The sequence below is a fragment of the Jaculus jaculus genome, chromosome 6 (genome assembly GCF_020740685.1).
Source record: "Jaculus jaculus isolate mJacJac1 chromosome 6, mJacJac1.mat.Y.cur, whole genome shotgun sequence".
NCBI lineage: Eukaryota > Metazoa > Chordata > Mammalia > Rodentia > Dipodidae > Jaculus > Jaculus jaculus.
The window spans coordinates 36,894,442-36,907,918 of NC_059107.1; the positions used below are offsets into that span (position 1 = coordinate 36,894,442).

The 13,477-nt window shown below is 52.6% G+C and overlaps 1 protein-coding gene across 1 annotated transcript; it reads left to right on the top strand.

The window, feature by feature from the left end:
* The first annotated feature begins 2,269 nt into the window (after nt 1-2,269).
* On the top strand, nt 2,270-2,962 carry Dnajb8 (DnaJ heat shock protein family (Hsp40) member B8). The gene has a single exon (XM_004665113.1). The coding sequence runs from the start codon at nt 2,270-2,272 to the stop codon at nt 2,960-2,962; it is 693 nt and encodes a 230-aa protein (XP_004665170.1).
* The last annotated feature ends 10,515 nt before the right edge of the window (nt 2,963-13,477 follow it).

Below are 13,477 nucleotides of genomic sequence, written 5' to 3' on the forward strand. Positions count from 1 at the left end.
CCAGGACAGGCATCTTGCTCCATTCCCAGAGCCGAGGAAGTACAGCCTGCCTTCACCTGCAGCCCACTGGGTTAGCACTGACGGCCACTGTGGGGCTCGGAGACCCCTCTTGCCTATGGTTGAGAAAAATGTGTGTGATGGCTCTAGTCATCTGCAACTGGGTTTGCAAAGTGTTTCCAGAATCTGCTGCTGTCCTTCCTGGCATGTGGGACCTGCAAGGTGCTCGAACCAAGTGCCCAGGAAAACTGGGCAAAGAGAGAATGAGGAGGTATATTAGAGATAAAAGACTAGAAGATGAAAAAGAGGAAGGAAATAGGAGGAGGAAGGAAGAAAGAAGATGGAAAGAGGAGGAAGGCCACTTTAGGGACGACATTGAGGCCCAAACCCTGCCACTGGTATGTTTAGGAGGCAACTTAGCAGGTCCCCCCATCTTAGCTGGAGCAGGGTGGGAACGAGTGGGAGTCACCGGTATCATACTTGTAGACAGGCTTCAACGCTAAACAAGAGCTGAAAGAACAGAAATGCCAGGGCTGGAGAGATGGCTTAGCGGTTAAGTGCTTGCCTGTAAAGCCTAAAGACCCCGGTTTGAGGCTCCATTCCCCAGGACCCACCTTAGCCAGATGCACAAGGGGGCGTACGCATCTGGAGTTTGTTTGCAGTGGCTGGAGGCCCTGGTGCTCCCATTCTCTCTCTCTCTCTCTCTCTCTCTGCCTTTCTCTCTCCATCTGTCACTCTCAAATAAATAAATAAATAAAAATAAAAATAAACAGAAATGCCAGGAACCCTGGCTGCATGCTCGAACTCAGGGCAGTGAGCACAGGGACCTGACCGCTCCTCTCCCATCCTGGAGTCCAAGGCCAACAGTCTCCTCTAAGAGTCCCTGTTCTGGCCAGCTCATGGCTCTTCTTATGGCCACATCATTCTGGCTGGGTGCCAACCTTCATATTGCCTTCTCTTCTCCGTGGGTTTTTAAAATTACTCTTTTTTAAAGAAAATTTTCCATTTTTAATTTTTTCTGATTTATTTTTATTTATTTATTAGAAAAAGAGAGAGAGGGGGAGAGAGAGAGAGAGTGAGAATGGGTGTGCCAGGGCCTCTAGCCACTGCAAATGAACTCCAGACACATGTGCCACCATGTACATCTGGCTTACATGGGACCTGAAGAACCGAATCTGGGTCCTTAGGCTTTGCAGGCAATTGGCTTAACCACTAAGCCATCTCTCCAGTCCTAAATTACTTTGTTTTTGAGATGGAGTCTCACTCTAGCCCAGGCAGACCTGGAACACACTCTGTAGCCCCAGGCTGGCCTAAAACTCACAGCAATCTTCCTACCCCTGCCTCCCTGAGTGCTGGGATTAAAGGTATGAGCTACTAAGCCCCTGCTCTGTGGGTTTCTTATAAGGACACTTGTCCTTGGACCTCAGTAGGTGGCCCAGGACAATCTTATTTCTGATTTTTTTTTTTTTACATGCAATTTCTAGCGATTAGGAGGGACACATCTTTAAGGGCCATGGGTCAGCCTGCTGCCTTTCCTCAACTATCCTTTGTATTAATCTCTACCAGAATTAAGCCTAAAGTTCACTCTTTAGACCCAGGCTGGCCTGGAACTCACAGGATCCTCCTACCTCTGCCTTCTGAGTGCTGGGATTCAAGGCGTGTGCCACCACACCCAGCTTGAATGTTTCTTCTCCTTGATATCTACCCCAGCTCAGACAGCCCTGGGTACCAGTGTCCCTCTCTCTCACTGACTTGCTGTGCGACTTTGCTCCCCCGCCACCTACCCGCTGACCACTGCCACCAACCTTTGGTGCCACTAGGCTCAATCCCACTGCTGATCCTGCCTCTCCTCTTTGGCTCTTAGGGACTCAGCCAACTGTCCTTCACTTGACCAAGTGTCACACTTGAGCCTTACCATAGTGACCAACCTCACTGGCAGACCCTGCGATATGTGGGGCTTGGCCGGGGTGGGGTGGGGGTGGGCAGATTTGCCACACCCAGGAGTGATGTCACAAAGGGTCCTGGCCTCTGCTTGGAGGAGACCACCTGGGCCTAACCTAGAGAGTCAGTGTCCCCACCCCCTGCCCCTCTCGGTGGAGGCCCCCATCTGTCCTTAAGAACTGGGAGAATGGAAAGCTAGACCCGAGGGGACCAGTCTCACCCACCCAGAGCCAGCGGATTCCAGCAAGGCCCCTACCAAAGGGAGGCCCTCAGCTGCTGCCTTGGCTGTGTCCATCATCCGCACTCCCATCTGGTCTCCTCCGCCCTCACTATGGTCAACTACTACGAAGTGCTGGGCGTGCAGTCGAGCGCCTCCGCCGAGGACATCAAGAAGGCTTACCGCAAACTGGCCTTGCGCTGGCACCCTGACAAGAACCCCGACAACAAAGACGAAGCCGAGAAGAAATTCAAGCAGGTGTCCGAGGCGTATGAGGTCCTGTCGGACTCTAAGAAGCGGTCCATGTACGATCGCTCCGGCTGCGACAGCTGGAGGACTGGCGGGGCCAGGTTCCCGCACGGTGGGCCCTTTGGCGCTGGCTACACCTTCCGCAACCCTGAGGACATCTTCCGGGAGTTCTTCGGTGGCCTGGACCCCTTCTCCTTTGATTTCTGGGACAACCCATTCAGTGACCATGGTGGTCGGTCCCATGGCCTGCGAGGGGCCTTCTCGGCAGGCTTCGGCGAGTTTCCAGCCTTCCTGGAGGCCTTCTCGTCCTTCAACACCCTGGGCCGCGGCGGGGGCAGCCGTACCACCTTTTCATCCACCTCCTTTGGGGGCTCTGGAGCAGGTAGCTCAGGCTTCAAGTCGGTGATGTCCTCCACAGAGATAGTGAATGGACACAAGGTGACCACCAAGCGCATCGTGGAGAACGGACAGGAGCGTGTGGAGGTGGAAGAGGATGGGCAGCTGCGCTCGGTGACCATTAATGGGAAGGAGCAGCTCAAGAGGGTGAACAGCAAGTGAGGGCTGCCTGGTCCTCCTGTGTCAGTCACCATCACCTGGGACCACAGTAGTCACTGGCTTGTGGTTAATAAACGTGCCAAGTGAGTTCATGCAAACAACATGCCCAGCACTGGGGAATGAATGAGTCTTTACAGGTCTGGGTGGCTCCAGTGGGCATGGCAAGGGGCCTGGGCTGTGTTCCTTATCTGTTTCCTCCAGGAAGCCCAGGGCTGGGCCTGCAGGGGTGTGTGTGTGTATGTGTGTGTGTGTGTGTGCGTGCGGGCACACGCACACATGCACACGTTCATGTGTGGTAGGGTGCATGCATGCCACATTGTGTGTATGGAGGTCAGAAGATAACTTCAAATGGTGGCTCTTGCCTTCACCTCGTCTGAGGCAGGTCTCTTGTTTACTCTTCAGGGTAGCTGGTCTACCAGCTTCAGGAATAGTCTCCAGTCTCGGTCTCTACTCTCATCTCACTGTAGGCATGCTGGGAATACAGAAGCCAGCCATAGTTTCTAGCTTTTACGTGGAAACTGGGGATCCAATCTCAGATACTCAAATTTGCAAGGCACGTGTCTTCACTGAGCCATCTCTCCAGCCCCTACAGGTGGTTTTTAAATTTTTTAAAAAAAAAACTTTTATCTTTATTTATTTGGGAGAGAGGCAGATAGAGAATGGGCTCGCCAGGGCCCCCAGCAGCTGCAAATGGACTCCAGACATATGCGCCACCTTGTGCATCTGGCTTACCTGGGTCCTGGAGAATTGAACCTGGATCCTTTGGCTTTGTAGGGAAACACCTTAACTCTGCAGGTGGTTTTTTATAAAAAGCTTTTTTCTGTTGGCAATTAAAAAAAAAATTTAGCCAGGCATGGTGGCACACTCCTTTAATCCCAGCACTCAGGAGGCAGAGTTAGGAGGCTTGCCATGAGTTCGAGGCCACCGTGAGATTACATAATTAATTCCAGATCAGCCTGAGCTAGAGTGAGACTACCTTGGAAAAAAATTTTTTTCGTATTTTTATTTACTTATTTGCATGTATGTTTGTATACATACTTGGGCCAGGGTGTCTTGCTGCTACAAGCAAATCCCAGATGCTTGTACCACCCTTTGGATCTGGCTTTATGTGGGTGTTATTGAATCTGGGCTCAAAGGCTTTGTAAGCAAGCACCCTTAGCCACCAAGCTATCCTTTCAACCCACTGTTGGCATTTTTTTTTTTTTTCGAAGTAGGGTCTCACTCTAGCCCAGGCTGACCTGGAATTAATTATGTAGTTTCAGGGTGGCCTCGAACTCATGGCGATCCTCCTACCTCTGCCTCCCGAGTGCTGGGATTAAAGGTGTGCGCCACCACGCCAGGCCTATTGACCATTTTTTTTGTTTATTTTTTATTTATTTATTTGAGAGTGACAGAGACAGAAAGAGGCAGAGAGAGAGAGAGAGAGAGAGAATGGGCACGCCAGGGCCTTCAGCCCCTGCAGATGAACTCCAGGCACATGTGCCCCCTTGTGCATCTGGCTAACATGGGTCCTGGGGAATTGAGCCTCAAACCGGGGTCCTTAGGCTTCACAGGCAAGCGCTTAACTGCTAAGCCATCTGTCCAGCCCCTGTTGACCATTTTTAAAGCATGCATATGATACATTGCTCATCATTTTATACATGTACATGATACATGATTTATCATTTCATACATGCACATGACATGAACAGACGTTTTGACTATGTCCTCCTCCCATTAGCTCCCCCTCCCTCTGCTCCTGAACCCCTTTTCTCCAACTAGTCCCTCTTCTACCTTGATGTCTTTTTTTTTTTTTAGTTTATTTTTATTTATTTGAGAGCGACAGACAGAGAACGAGGCAGAGAGAGAGAGAGAGAGAGAGAGAGAGAGAGAGAGAGAGGGAGAGAATGGGCGCACCAGGGCCTCCAGCCACTGCAAACGAACTCCAGACGCGTGCACCCCCTTGTGCATCTGGCTAACACGTGGGACCTGGGGAATCGAGCCTCGAACCGGGGTCCTTAGGCTTCACAGGCAAGCGCTTAACCGCTAAGCCATCTCTCCAGCCCAACCTTGATGTCTTTTTTTCTTTCCTTGTGTGTGATCCACTGAGTTGAATTAGGGTTTTTTAATTAACTTTTTTTTGTTTATTTTTAGTTATTTGAGAGTGACAGACAGAGAAAGAAAGGCAGATAAATAGAGAATGGGCATGCATGGGCCTCCAGCCACCACAAACAAACTCCAGATGCATGTACCACTTTGTGCAGCTAGCTTTTATGTGGGTACTGGGTAAATGAACACAGTTTGTTAGACTTTACAGGCAAGTGCCTTAACCGCTGAGCCATCTCTTCAGCCTGAATTAGGGTTAAAAAATTTTTTTTTGGAGACAAACCCAGCAGACTGGCCTTTTTTTTTGCAGGGGGAGAGTGAAAGAGGGAATTGGCATGCTGGGGCCTTCCGCCACGATAATCAAACTCATTGTATATGCATCACCTTGTGCTTATGTGGGATCTTGGGAGTCGAACATGGGTCTCTAGGCTTCACAGGCAAGTGCCTTAACCACTAAGCCTTCTTCCCAGACCCATTTTTATTTATTTATTTATTTATTTATTTATTTATTTATTTATTTATTTATTTATTTATTTGAGAGAGAGAGAGAAAGAGGCAAATAGGGCCTCTAGCCACTGCAAAAGAACTCCAGACACTGCAAATGAACTCCAGAAACATACAACCACTTGTGCATCTGGCTTACGTGAGTCCTGGAGAATGGAACCTGGGTCCTTTGGCTTTGCAGACAAGTACCTTAACCACTAAGCCATCTCTCCAGCCCCCAGTTAGTTTTTGTTTTTTAAGTTTTTATTTATTGCAGGGAGAGAGAGTGAGAGAGAGAATGCCATGGCCTTCTTCTTTTTTCTTTTTTGCTTTTTTGAGGAAGGGTTTCACTCTGGCCCAGGCTGACCTGGAATAAACTATGTAGTTTCAGGGTGGCCTCGAATTCACGGAGATAATCCTGCCTCTGCCTCCCGCGCGCTGGGGTTAAAGGTGTGCGCCACCACGCCCGGCTGCCATGGCCTTCTTAAATGGCTGAGCCTCTCCAGCCCCAATTAGAGTTTTCTTTCTTTTTCTTTTCTTTTTTTTTTTGGTTTTTCCAGGTAGGGTCTCACTCTAGCCCAGGCTGACCTGGAATTCACTCTGTCTTCTCAGGGTAACCTCGAATTTACAGCAATCCTCCTACCTCTGCCTCCCAAGTGCTGGGATTAAAAGCATGCACCACCACGCCCAGCCCCAGAGTTTTTAATCTCTCTTATCTGTACTGTCTTGTTACCCTCAGTCCAACCTCGCCTGTTCTTACCATTATCACTTCTCTAGGGCCACTGTCATGCCCACAGGCAGGAACTCCTAGCCTTCACACATTTCCCTAGTCATTCAGTGACAGCCACCCCAGATCCAGGTTCCCCATGTCCCTTTTGCCTGCCTTGCTTTTAGCCTTCTGAGCTCTGGACTTTAAGTTCTCAGAACTCATCCTCACTATGAGACAGACCCCTGGTGGCCTGATCTCCCTGCCTCTCTGGCCTCACCACCTCCACCCCCCTCTGTGACCTCCCACCACGTTGTCCTCTGTAAATGCCTTGGGGTTTCCAAGCTTTTGCCCTCCCAGGGAAGCATACATGTTCAGTTCTGGGACCCATGGGGTGGAACAGCAGATCCCCAGCCAGTGGGCAGAGCTTCTCCCCAGTCAGAGCAAGATGACTCCTCCAGCCCACCCCCACCCCCATGTGAGCTCTATTGAGGGAGGGCACTGTGATCATGTTGGGATTACCTGGGGCCTGCTGAGTGACCTTTTAGACCTTTTAGGTGGTGGCCAACACCTTTAATCCAGCACTCAGGAGGCTGAGGTAGGAGAATCGCTAGGAATGCAAGGCCAGTTTGGAATACAGAGTAAATTCCAGGTCAGTCTAGGCTGGCAGGAGACCCTGCCTTGAAACACACACACGCTTATTTTATTTTGATACAACCTCAGAGAAAGGTGTCAAAGGCATTTATTTCTTTTCTTTTTTTGTGTGTGGAAGCTGGATTGAGGGCTGGACTGGAATTTTGACTTGAGTGGTCCTCCTGAGGAATTTAACAGCTGGGGAAAAGCATTCTGGATTGTTGGAACAGCACTTGCAAAGGGGGACAGAACAGGCCTGTCCTGTCTGAGGAACAGTAATGAGGTCAATCAGGTGAACATAAGTGGCTTCATGGAATGTCCACAACTTTTCCAGACTGAGGTCCTTGACTCAATGTTGTACAGGGGAAAACTGAGGCACAGGGAAGCGTCACATAACTCACAAGAGGCTGAGCTGAAATGCTGTCTTAGGTATTAACACCAAAGGACTTGATGGCGATTATTGCAGCAAGGGCCACAGAAAGATATGTGTGTGTGTGTGTGTGTGTGTGTGTGTGTGTGTGTGTGTGTAAGGCATCTGTATAAAGGGCAGTGTGTGCTTATTCTTGGAGGCTGGAACACAAACTCAGGAAATGACTCCAGGCTTTAGGTTTAAGGCTGGCTAGTGACAGAGTCTAGCTCCGCAGCTTAGCTGGTAAGGGGGTGCACGGGAATAGCCAAACAGAGGCTATGGGTGTCTGGCAGGTGAGGACCTGACTAGACACTGCTTATCTTTATTCCCAGTGCATGCCTGGCATCCAGAAAGGGCCAACCCATGGAGGCACACCCTGACCTAGGAGCCGCAGGACAGCAGGGCATGTGGAGAGGACGGCCTCTGATGCTCATAGGAGAGGCCTTCAAGGGAACAGGGAGGGTGCTTGGCAAACTGAGGGACCCAGAGAAAAACTCCCCCTTTCTTTATCCATGCTGAGAAGAGGAGCACTTGGGGAGGAGGTCTGGATGCTCAGAAGTGGGCCCTGGTCATCTTCTTCCAGGAAGCCAAGCATCTTTCCAAAATTGCCAGGGCCTATACAGTGCTGCAAGTGTCCTTGCTTAGGGGCCACTGACCCTGAGGCTGGGCCCAGGCCCTGGCTCCCTGCCAGCCAGCAGCTGGAGACCACTAACCACGTTACTGGAAGGGCAGGGGAGCCTGAGGCACACAGAAGGCAGAGCCCCAGCTCCCAGCTCTGTTCGTTGACTATCTCCAGCAAAGTCCCCAGGGCACTAGCCACCTGACCTTTGCCCCTGTCGACCTGCTCATGTCCCCAATTACTGCCCAGCCACTGCTGCCTCAAGTGGGCCTGCTCAGGGCAGACAGCTGCTGGGCAAATCCAATTATGGCCCAGCAGCTATACACACTGGGCTTGGGCACTCAGGGGGACCCTGGATACTTGCCAGGCATGAGACCCCAGTACCCGGATAGTCCTGGTGTCAGGGATCACTTAGCAGCCCCACCCCCCTTCGCAAGCCTCACGCCTGCACACAGCATGGATGTGCCATGGCATTGTCAACCTTCCCTTGGAACTGTCATGGCCCCCAGCCCTAAGGTCTGGCAGTGACACTGCCCACTTTCCAGAAAGAAGAACTAAGGGTGGGCAGCTATGTAGCTTGTTAGGGCACCACCAGGAGCAGGCCGGGGGATGAAGTTTAGTTCTTTAACTGGGGTGTCTTCCCCTCCAGCATGGCCTGTTCCATGTCATGCTGCCCCCTCTACCTAGGAGCCGCAGGGCATCATCTATGCTGGGTCGTCAGTGGGACCCTCACCTCCAGGTGCTTCTGTACTCGAAGAGGGGCCTGCCTGACTCCTGTCAGCTTGCTCAATTCTCCCCAGGAGGCCCCCACTCTATGTCACCTCTTCGGGGGCTTTTCCAGGCCTCACTGGACAAGATATTCCAACCAAGAGAAATATCCTCTAGAGCCCTTCTGAGTCTAGTTAGGGATTAAGGTGGCCAGGGCCTGGGTGTCACTGTCAAGAGTTCATAGCCCCAAGCCGGGCGTGGTGGCACACGCCTTTAATCCCAGCACTTGGGAGGCAGAGGTAGGAGGATCACCGTGAGTTCGAGGCCACCCTGAGACAACATAGTGAATTCCAGGTCAGCCTGGGCTAGAGTGAGAGCCTACGTCGAAAAACAAAACAAAAAAAAAAGTGTTCTTAGCCCCATGACTCGCCAATGTCTCTGAAGCTGGTCTCCATGCCTATCCCTACATAATACCAACTCAGTGATCCTGGGATACTTGATGCGCCAGGTCACTGGGGTCTGGGCAATGAGGATCCGGCTCACAAGGCCTGTAGAAGCTGCTCTGTGACCTCTGCCATGGGCAACAGACACCTTGAGCTCCTAGGCGAAGCTAGCCACGAACCCCTGGGGGCCCAGAGTCAGTGTGGGCTGGAGGGATACGGGGAGTTCCCCTACCACTACACTGCCCCCCAACTTTTTAATAGATCTGAGAACTAAGAATGGCTAGCCATCCCATTTTAAAGATGGGGAAACTGAGTCTCAGAGGGTGAAAGACCTGGCCAAGGTCACCCAGCCACCCTGTGAGCTGTTCCACCCTCTGGTTCCCTCCTCTGAGCGGAGTGGGCTGGGTGGGGCATCAGCAGCCTCTCTCCCCCTCCCCCCACCCTCGATGTTATCACGGCTGATTTAATTTCCAAGACGGATTGAGCCATGGCGGGAGGGAGAGCGCTATCTCAGGGCCATCTGCCCTGTTGTCATGGGGATGGACTCCCAGGATTGTGCGGGATCCAGATAAGGGAGTGGGCTGAGGGGGTGTGGGCGGGTGGGACTGGAGTACAGAGAGACCGGCGGGAGCCAGGACCACAAGGGAGATGCATGGGAAGTGGCTGGAGGGTACCTGGGTCAGGGGATAGAAGATATGCGGTGACAAGGATTATAGGAGGGGGTTCCCCAGCAGAATGGATGGCTGAGGACCAGCATGCCTTGCCTGCCCACCTCCTGGCCCCACAGCCCTGCCCGCCAGGTAGTCAGTCTGCCTACTATAGACCTAGTGTTACTCCCGTTGCTCCAGGGACTCCCCTCTGCCTACTGGGGCAGGACTGTGGTCCGTGGCACAGACCCTCCTGCAGATGGTCCCTCTCCTATGATGGGGGACATGACGCAGCTTGGCTGGCAGCTCGGCTCAGCTCAGGCTTGGGACACAGGCTGCTTTCCTCCCAGCGTCTTATAGCACATGATTGTCCTAAAGCCAATTCACCTTGCTGAAGACGTACTGTGGGCCTTGTCTGCAACCATCATCCCGACTCACGTCGTCCCGTGCAAGTGGTCTGGCCCCACCCTTCCCAACACAGCAGCCGGTGTCGCCTTAGGGCAGTGCCAGGGAAGATGCCAAAAGATGGTGGAGGAAATGACAACAGGCCTCTGCTTGGCCAGTCTCACTAGGTGCAGGACCTGGCCTGCCTCAGCCCTGACCTCACACCAAAGCTCTAGAACGTTCCACCTTCATAGATCCTCTTACCTCTGTGGAGCCGGAGCACAGCAGTGTCATCTCAGAGATTCCAGAGGTCTTTTCCATAGTGTGCCGCAGTGTTCACCACAGCTGGCCCCTGCATTAACTTCATCCTGGCTGGCACTGTTGGGCCTGCTCGGAGCTGGTGGCGGCGGCAAGGATCAGTGTAGCTTGTGGCTGTGACCCAGCTTCCTGCTCAGATGGAGCATGGGCGCCCCAAGGGCTGTCTGTGTGGCAGTGTTAAAACTATACCTTGGGCTGGAACCCAATGGTGGGCTCAAACCTGATGTCAGAGCTGCATGTCACCTTGCACTGGTGCCTCTCGGCACACACAGTCTGCCAGTGATGCTAGAAGTTTCCATGGTGGGTTTGGCAAATCTTCCCATAGCCCAAGCCCCTTCCCTAGAAACCTTGCCACCAGCACCAAGCCAGGTGGCCTCCCAGGGGTGGCCTGAGTGGTCCCATGATGTACTGCCACAGCCCCAGCCCTCAGAGAGACCTGGGGTGCTCGGGATTCTCGAGAAAGCAGCACTCATTGCCATGTTGTTTTAGTTCCTTGGCTGCTGTGAGCATCTAAAGCCCAAAGTCCCCAAGGATGCTCTGTGGAACGTATGTCAACCCCCTTCAGGACAAACCCGACCTTTGGGTCGAGGCCTCCGAATCTTCAGGACACACAGAACAGCAGCCATGACCCTAGGCATGCACTGGCTCACCTCAGTGCCCTTACTCCCACCCCCTTATTATGTGTGGAAAAACACATGCTATGAGATTTTGCCACTTGTGTGTGTGTGTGTGTGTGCAACTCTGTGGCTTGAAGCCCATCCTGAGTGTCATTCAACTGTCCCACAAGCCACCTCTAGAGCTTCTCCATCTTCCCAAACTGAAATTGTCCCTGTTAGACACCAGCACTGGCACCCTCCATGCTGCTTCCTGTCTGTGGGTCTGTGCAGGCAGGCGCCTGGGTGGGACTGTGCATTGTTCTAGGATCACAGGGACTGACCTCACCCTCCCTCTCCCTCCGCCTGGGTGCAGGAACCTGTCCTCCTGGGACACAGAGGGCCATGGGTTACAATGACCCAGGGAGCTCTGACCCTCCTCCTTCAGGCTGGGCAGAGAGGAGACTGGTCCCCATTAATGGCTGGCGGTGGGGGTGGAGATGTAACAGTCCCTCCCACATGGCTCATGCTCGAAGCAACGTGGAAGTCTAGAACATAAAACAAAACCCACCATGTGAACACCCCAGCCTGCCCCCGGAAGTTGTGCAGGAGAAGGCTGCACGTTCTTTTTTTTTTCAAGGTAGGGTCTCAGTCTAGCCCAGGCTGACCTGGAATTCACTATATAGTCTCAGGGTGGCCTTGAACTCACAGCAATCCTCTTAGCTCTGCCTCCCAACTGCTGGGATTAAAGGTGTGCACTACCACCTGGCTTCTTTTTTTTTTTTTTAAATTTTAATTTATTATTTGAGAGAGAGAGAGAGAGAGAGAGAGAATGGGCATGCCAGGACCTCCAGCCACTGCAAACAAACTCCAGATGTGTGCACCACCTTGTGCATCTGGCTTACATGGGGTCCTGGGGAATTGAACCTGGATCTTTTGGCTTTGCAGGCAAGTGCGTTAACTGCTAAGCCATCCCTCTAGCCCAGGCTGTATATTCTTGGTGACATTCTAGAATACTTGAGTGTGTGTATACAAATCTTTTCTTTTGGAAACATTTTTATTTGTTGGTTTAAATTGTGTATATGTGCGTGCGTGCATGCGTGTGTGTGTGTGTGTGTGTGAGAGAGAGAGAGAGAGCCACTGGCACAAGGGATTCTCCTGCCTCATCCTTCTGAGCAGCTGGGATGACTGTGAAATAGTTCTGATCTGGGGCTGGCTGAATTCCCAGCCGTAGAACCCATGGGAACTGAGGATTCACTGTTGGCTTATTGCTGCTGACAAATCACTGTCAATTTAAAGCAACTTGTCCTGTCTCTGTTATTGGCTGGGCACCAAAGTGTCCTTGGCATAGCTCCTCCTAAAGTCTGGGGGTCCATTTGTGGCATCTTCAGGCATTTAGAGGCACCTGTGCTCCTTGGCTGATGGCTCCTCGTCCCTCTTCAGAGCCAGCAGCCTGTCCTCAAGTCTCTGTGACTCTTCCTCCCACCTCCCTCTCACAGGGCCTGGGGATGACATTTAGGGTGTACTGAGATCACCCAGGACTGTCTCTTCAACCTCAGGATCCTTCCCCTCAATCCCATCTCCAGAATTCCTTTGTCTTGTGAAGGGCCATGCGCGCAGGTTCTGCAGATTGGGACAGAGACATCTTTGTGGGGGGATATGGTCTGACCTCTGCCCCCCCCACAGGAGTGGGTGGAGGAGCTGGCGAGCTGGCCAGCTCTGCACTCTCTTCTTTTCAAATGGCCTTGTTCTGGGTGTGTGTGGGGGGCCCAGGGAAGGGGGGCGGGGGTGACGTTTTCCAGGTGGTGCAGGGAGGGCACTGAATGCCTGGTCTAGGGCAGGAGCTGGATCCATGCCCATTCCCTGAAGGGAGCCAAGGGGGAGGAGGGCGGATTCTGTCTGGGATGACTGGAAGCAGAGCTGGGGAGCTGTCCTGTGTGGTAGTGGCCTGTAGGATGCGGGTAGGAGGGTGGAGGACGGGGCTGAGAGCTGCTAGCACACGCAGCCCTCATAGGCAGGTTTCCACCTGTCTACTGGAGATCTCAGGCTTGCCCTTAACCTTGTTCCTCCCTTTGAGTTTGTCCCATCCCCCAGAGCTCTGGGGATACTTCAGTGATATCTCACCAAGGCTGTGTCACTTGTCTCAGGGCCTTGGTCACAACAGTGTGGCCACCTGAGAGTCAGCTAGCCTCAGTCTCAGCCTGTGATGGTCCCGGCAGGTTCCCAGGAGTCAGTAGTCCCAGAAGTCCAGCTAGAAGAGGCCCTAGAAGGTATCTGCCCAGGTGGACGTAGGCTGTTCTAGGTCACATCCATGGACCACAGATTCCACCGCCATCTCCTTTGGCACCTCAAGAGTCTGGAAGCACCCACACTTGGTGTGGTCTGGGATCCCCCCTCTGAGCTGGCCCGCCCCTGCCTGGGCTGCCTCCTCGTGTTTCAGCTGGTGGCATCCCTGGCTTGGTTCCAGGATGGGTTCTGCTCCCTGAGGAC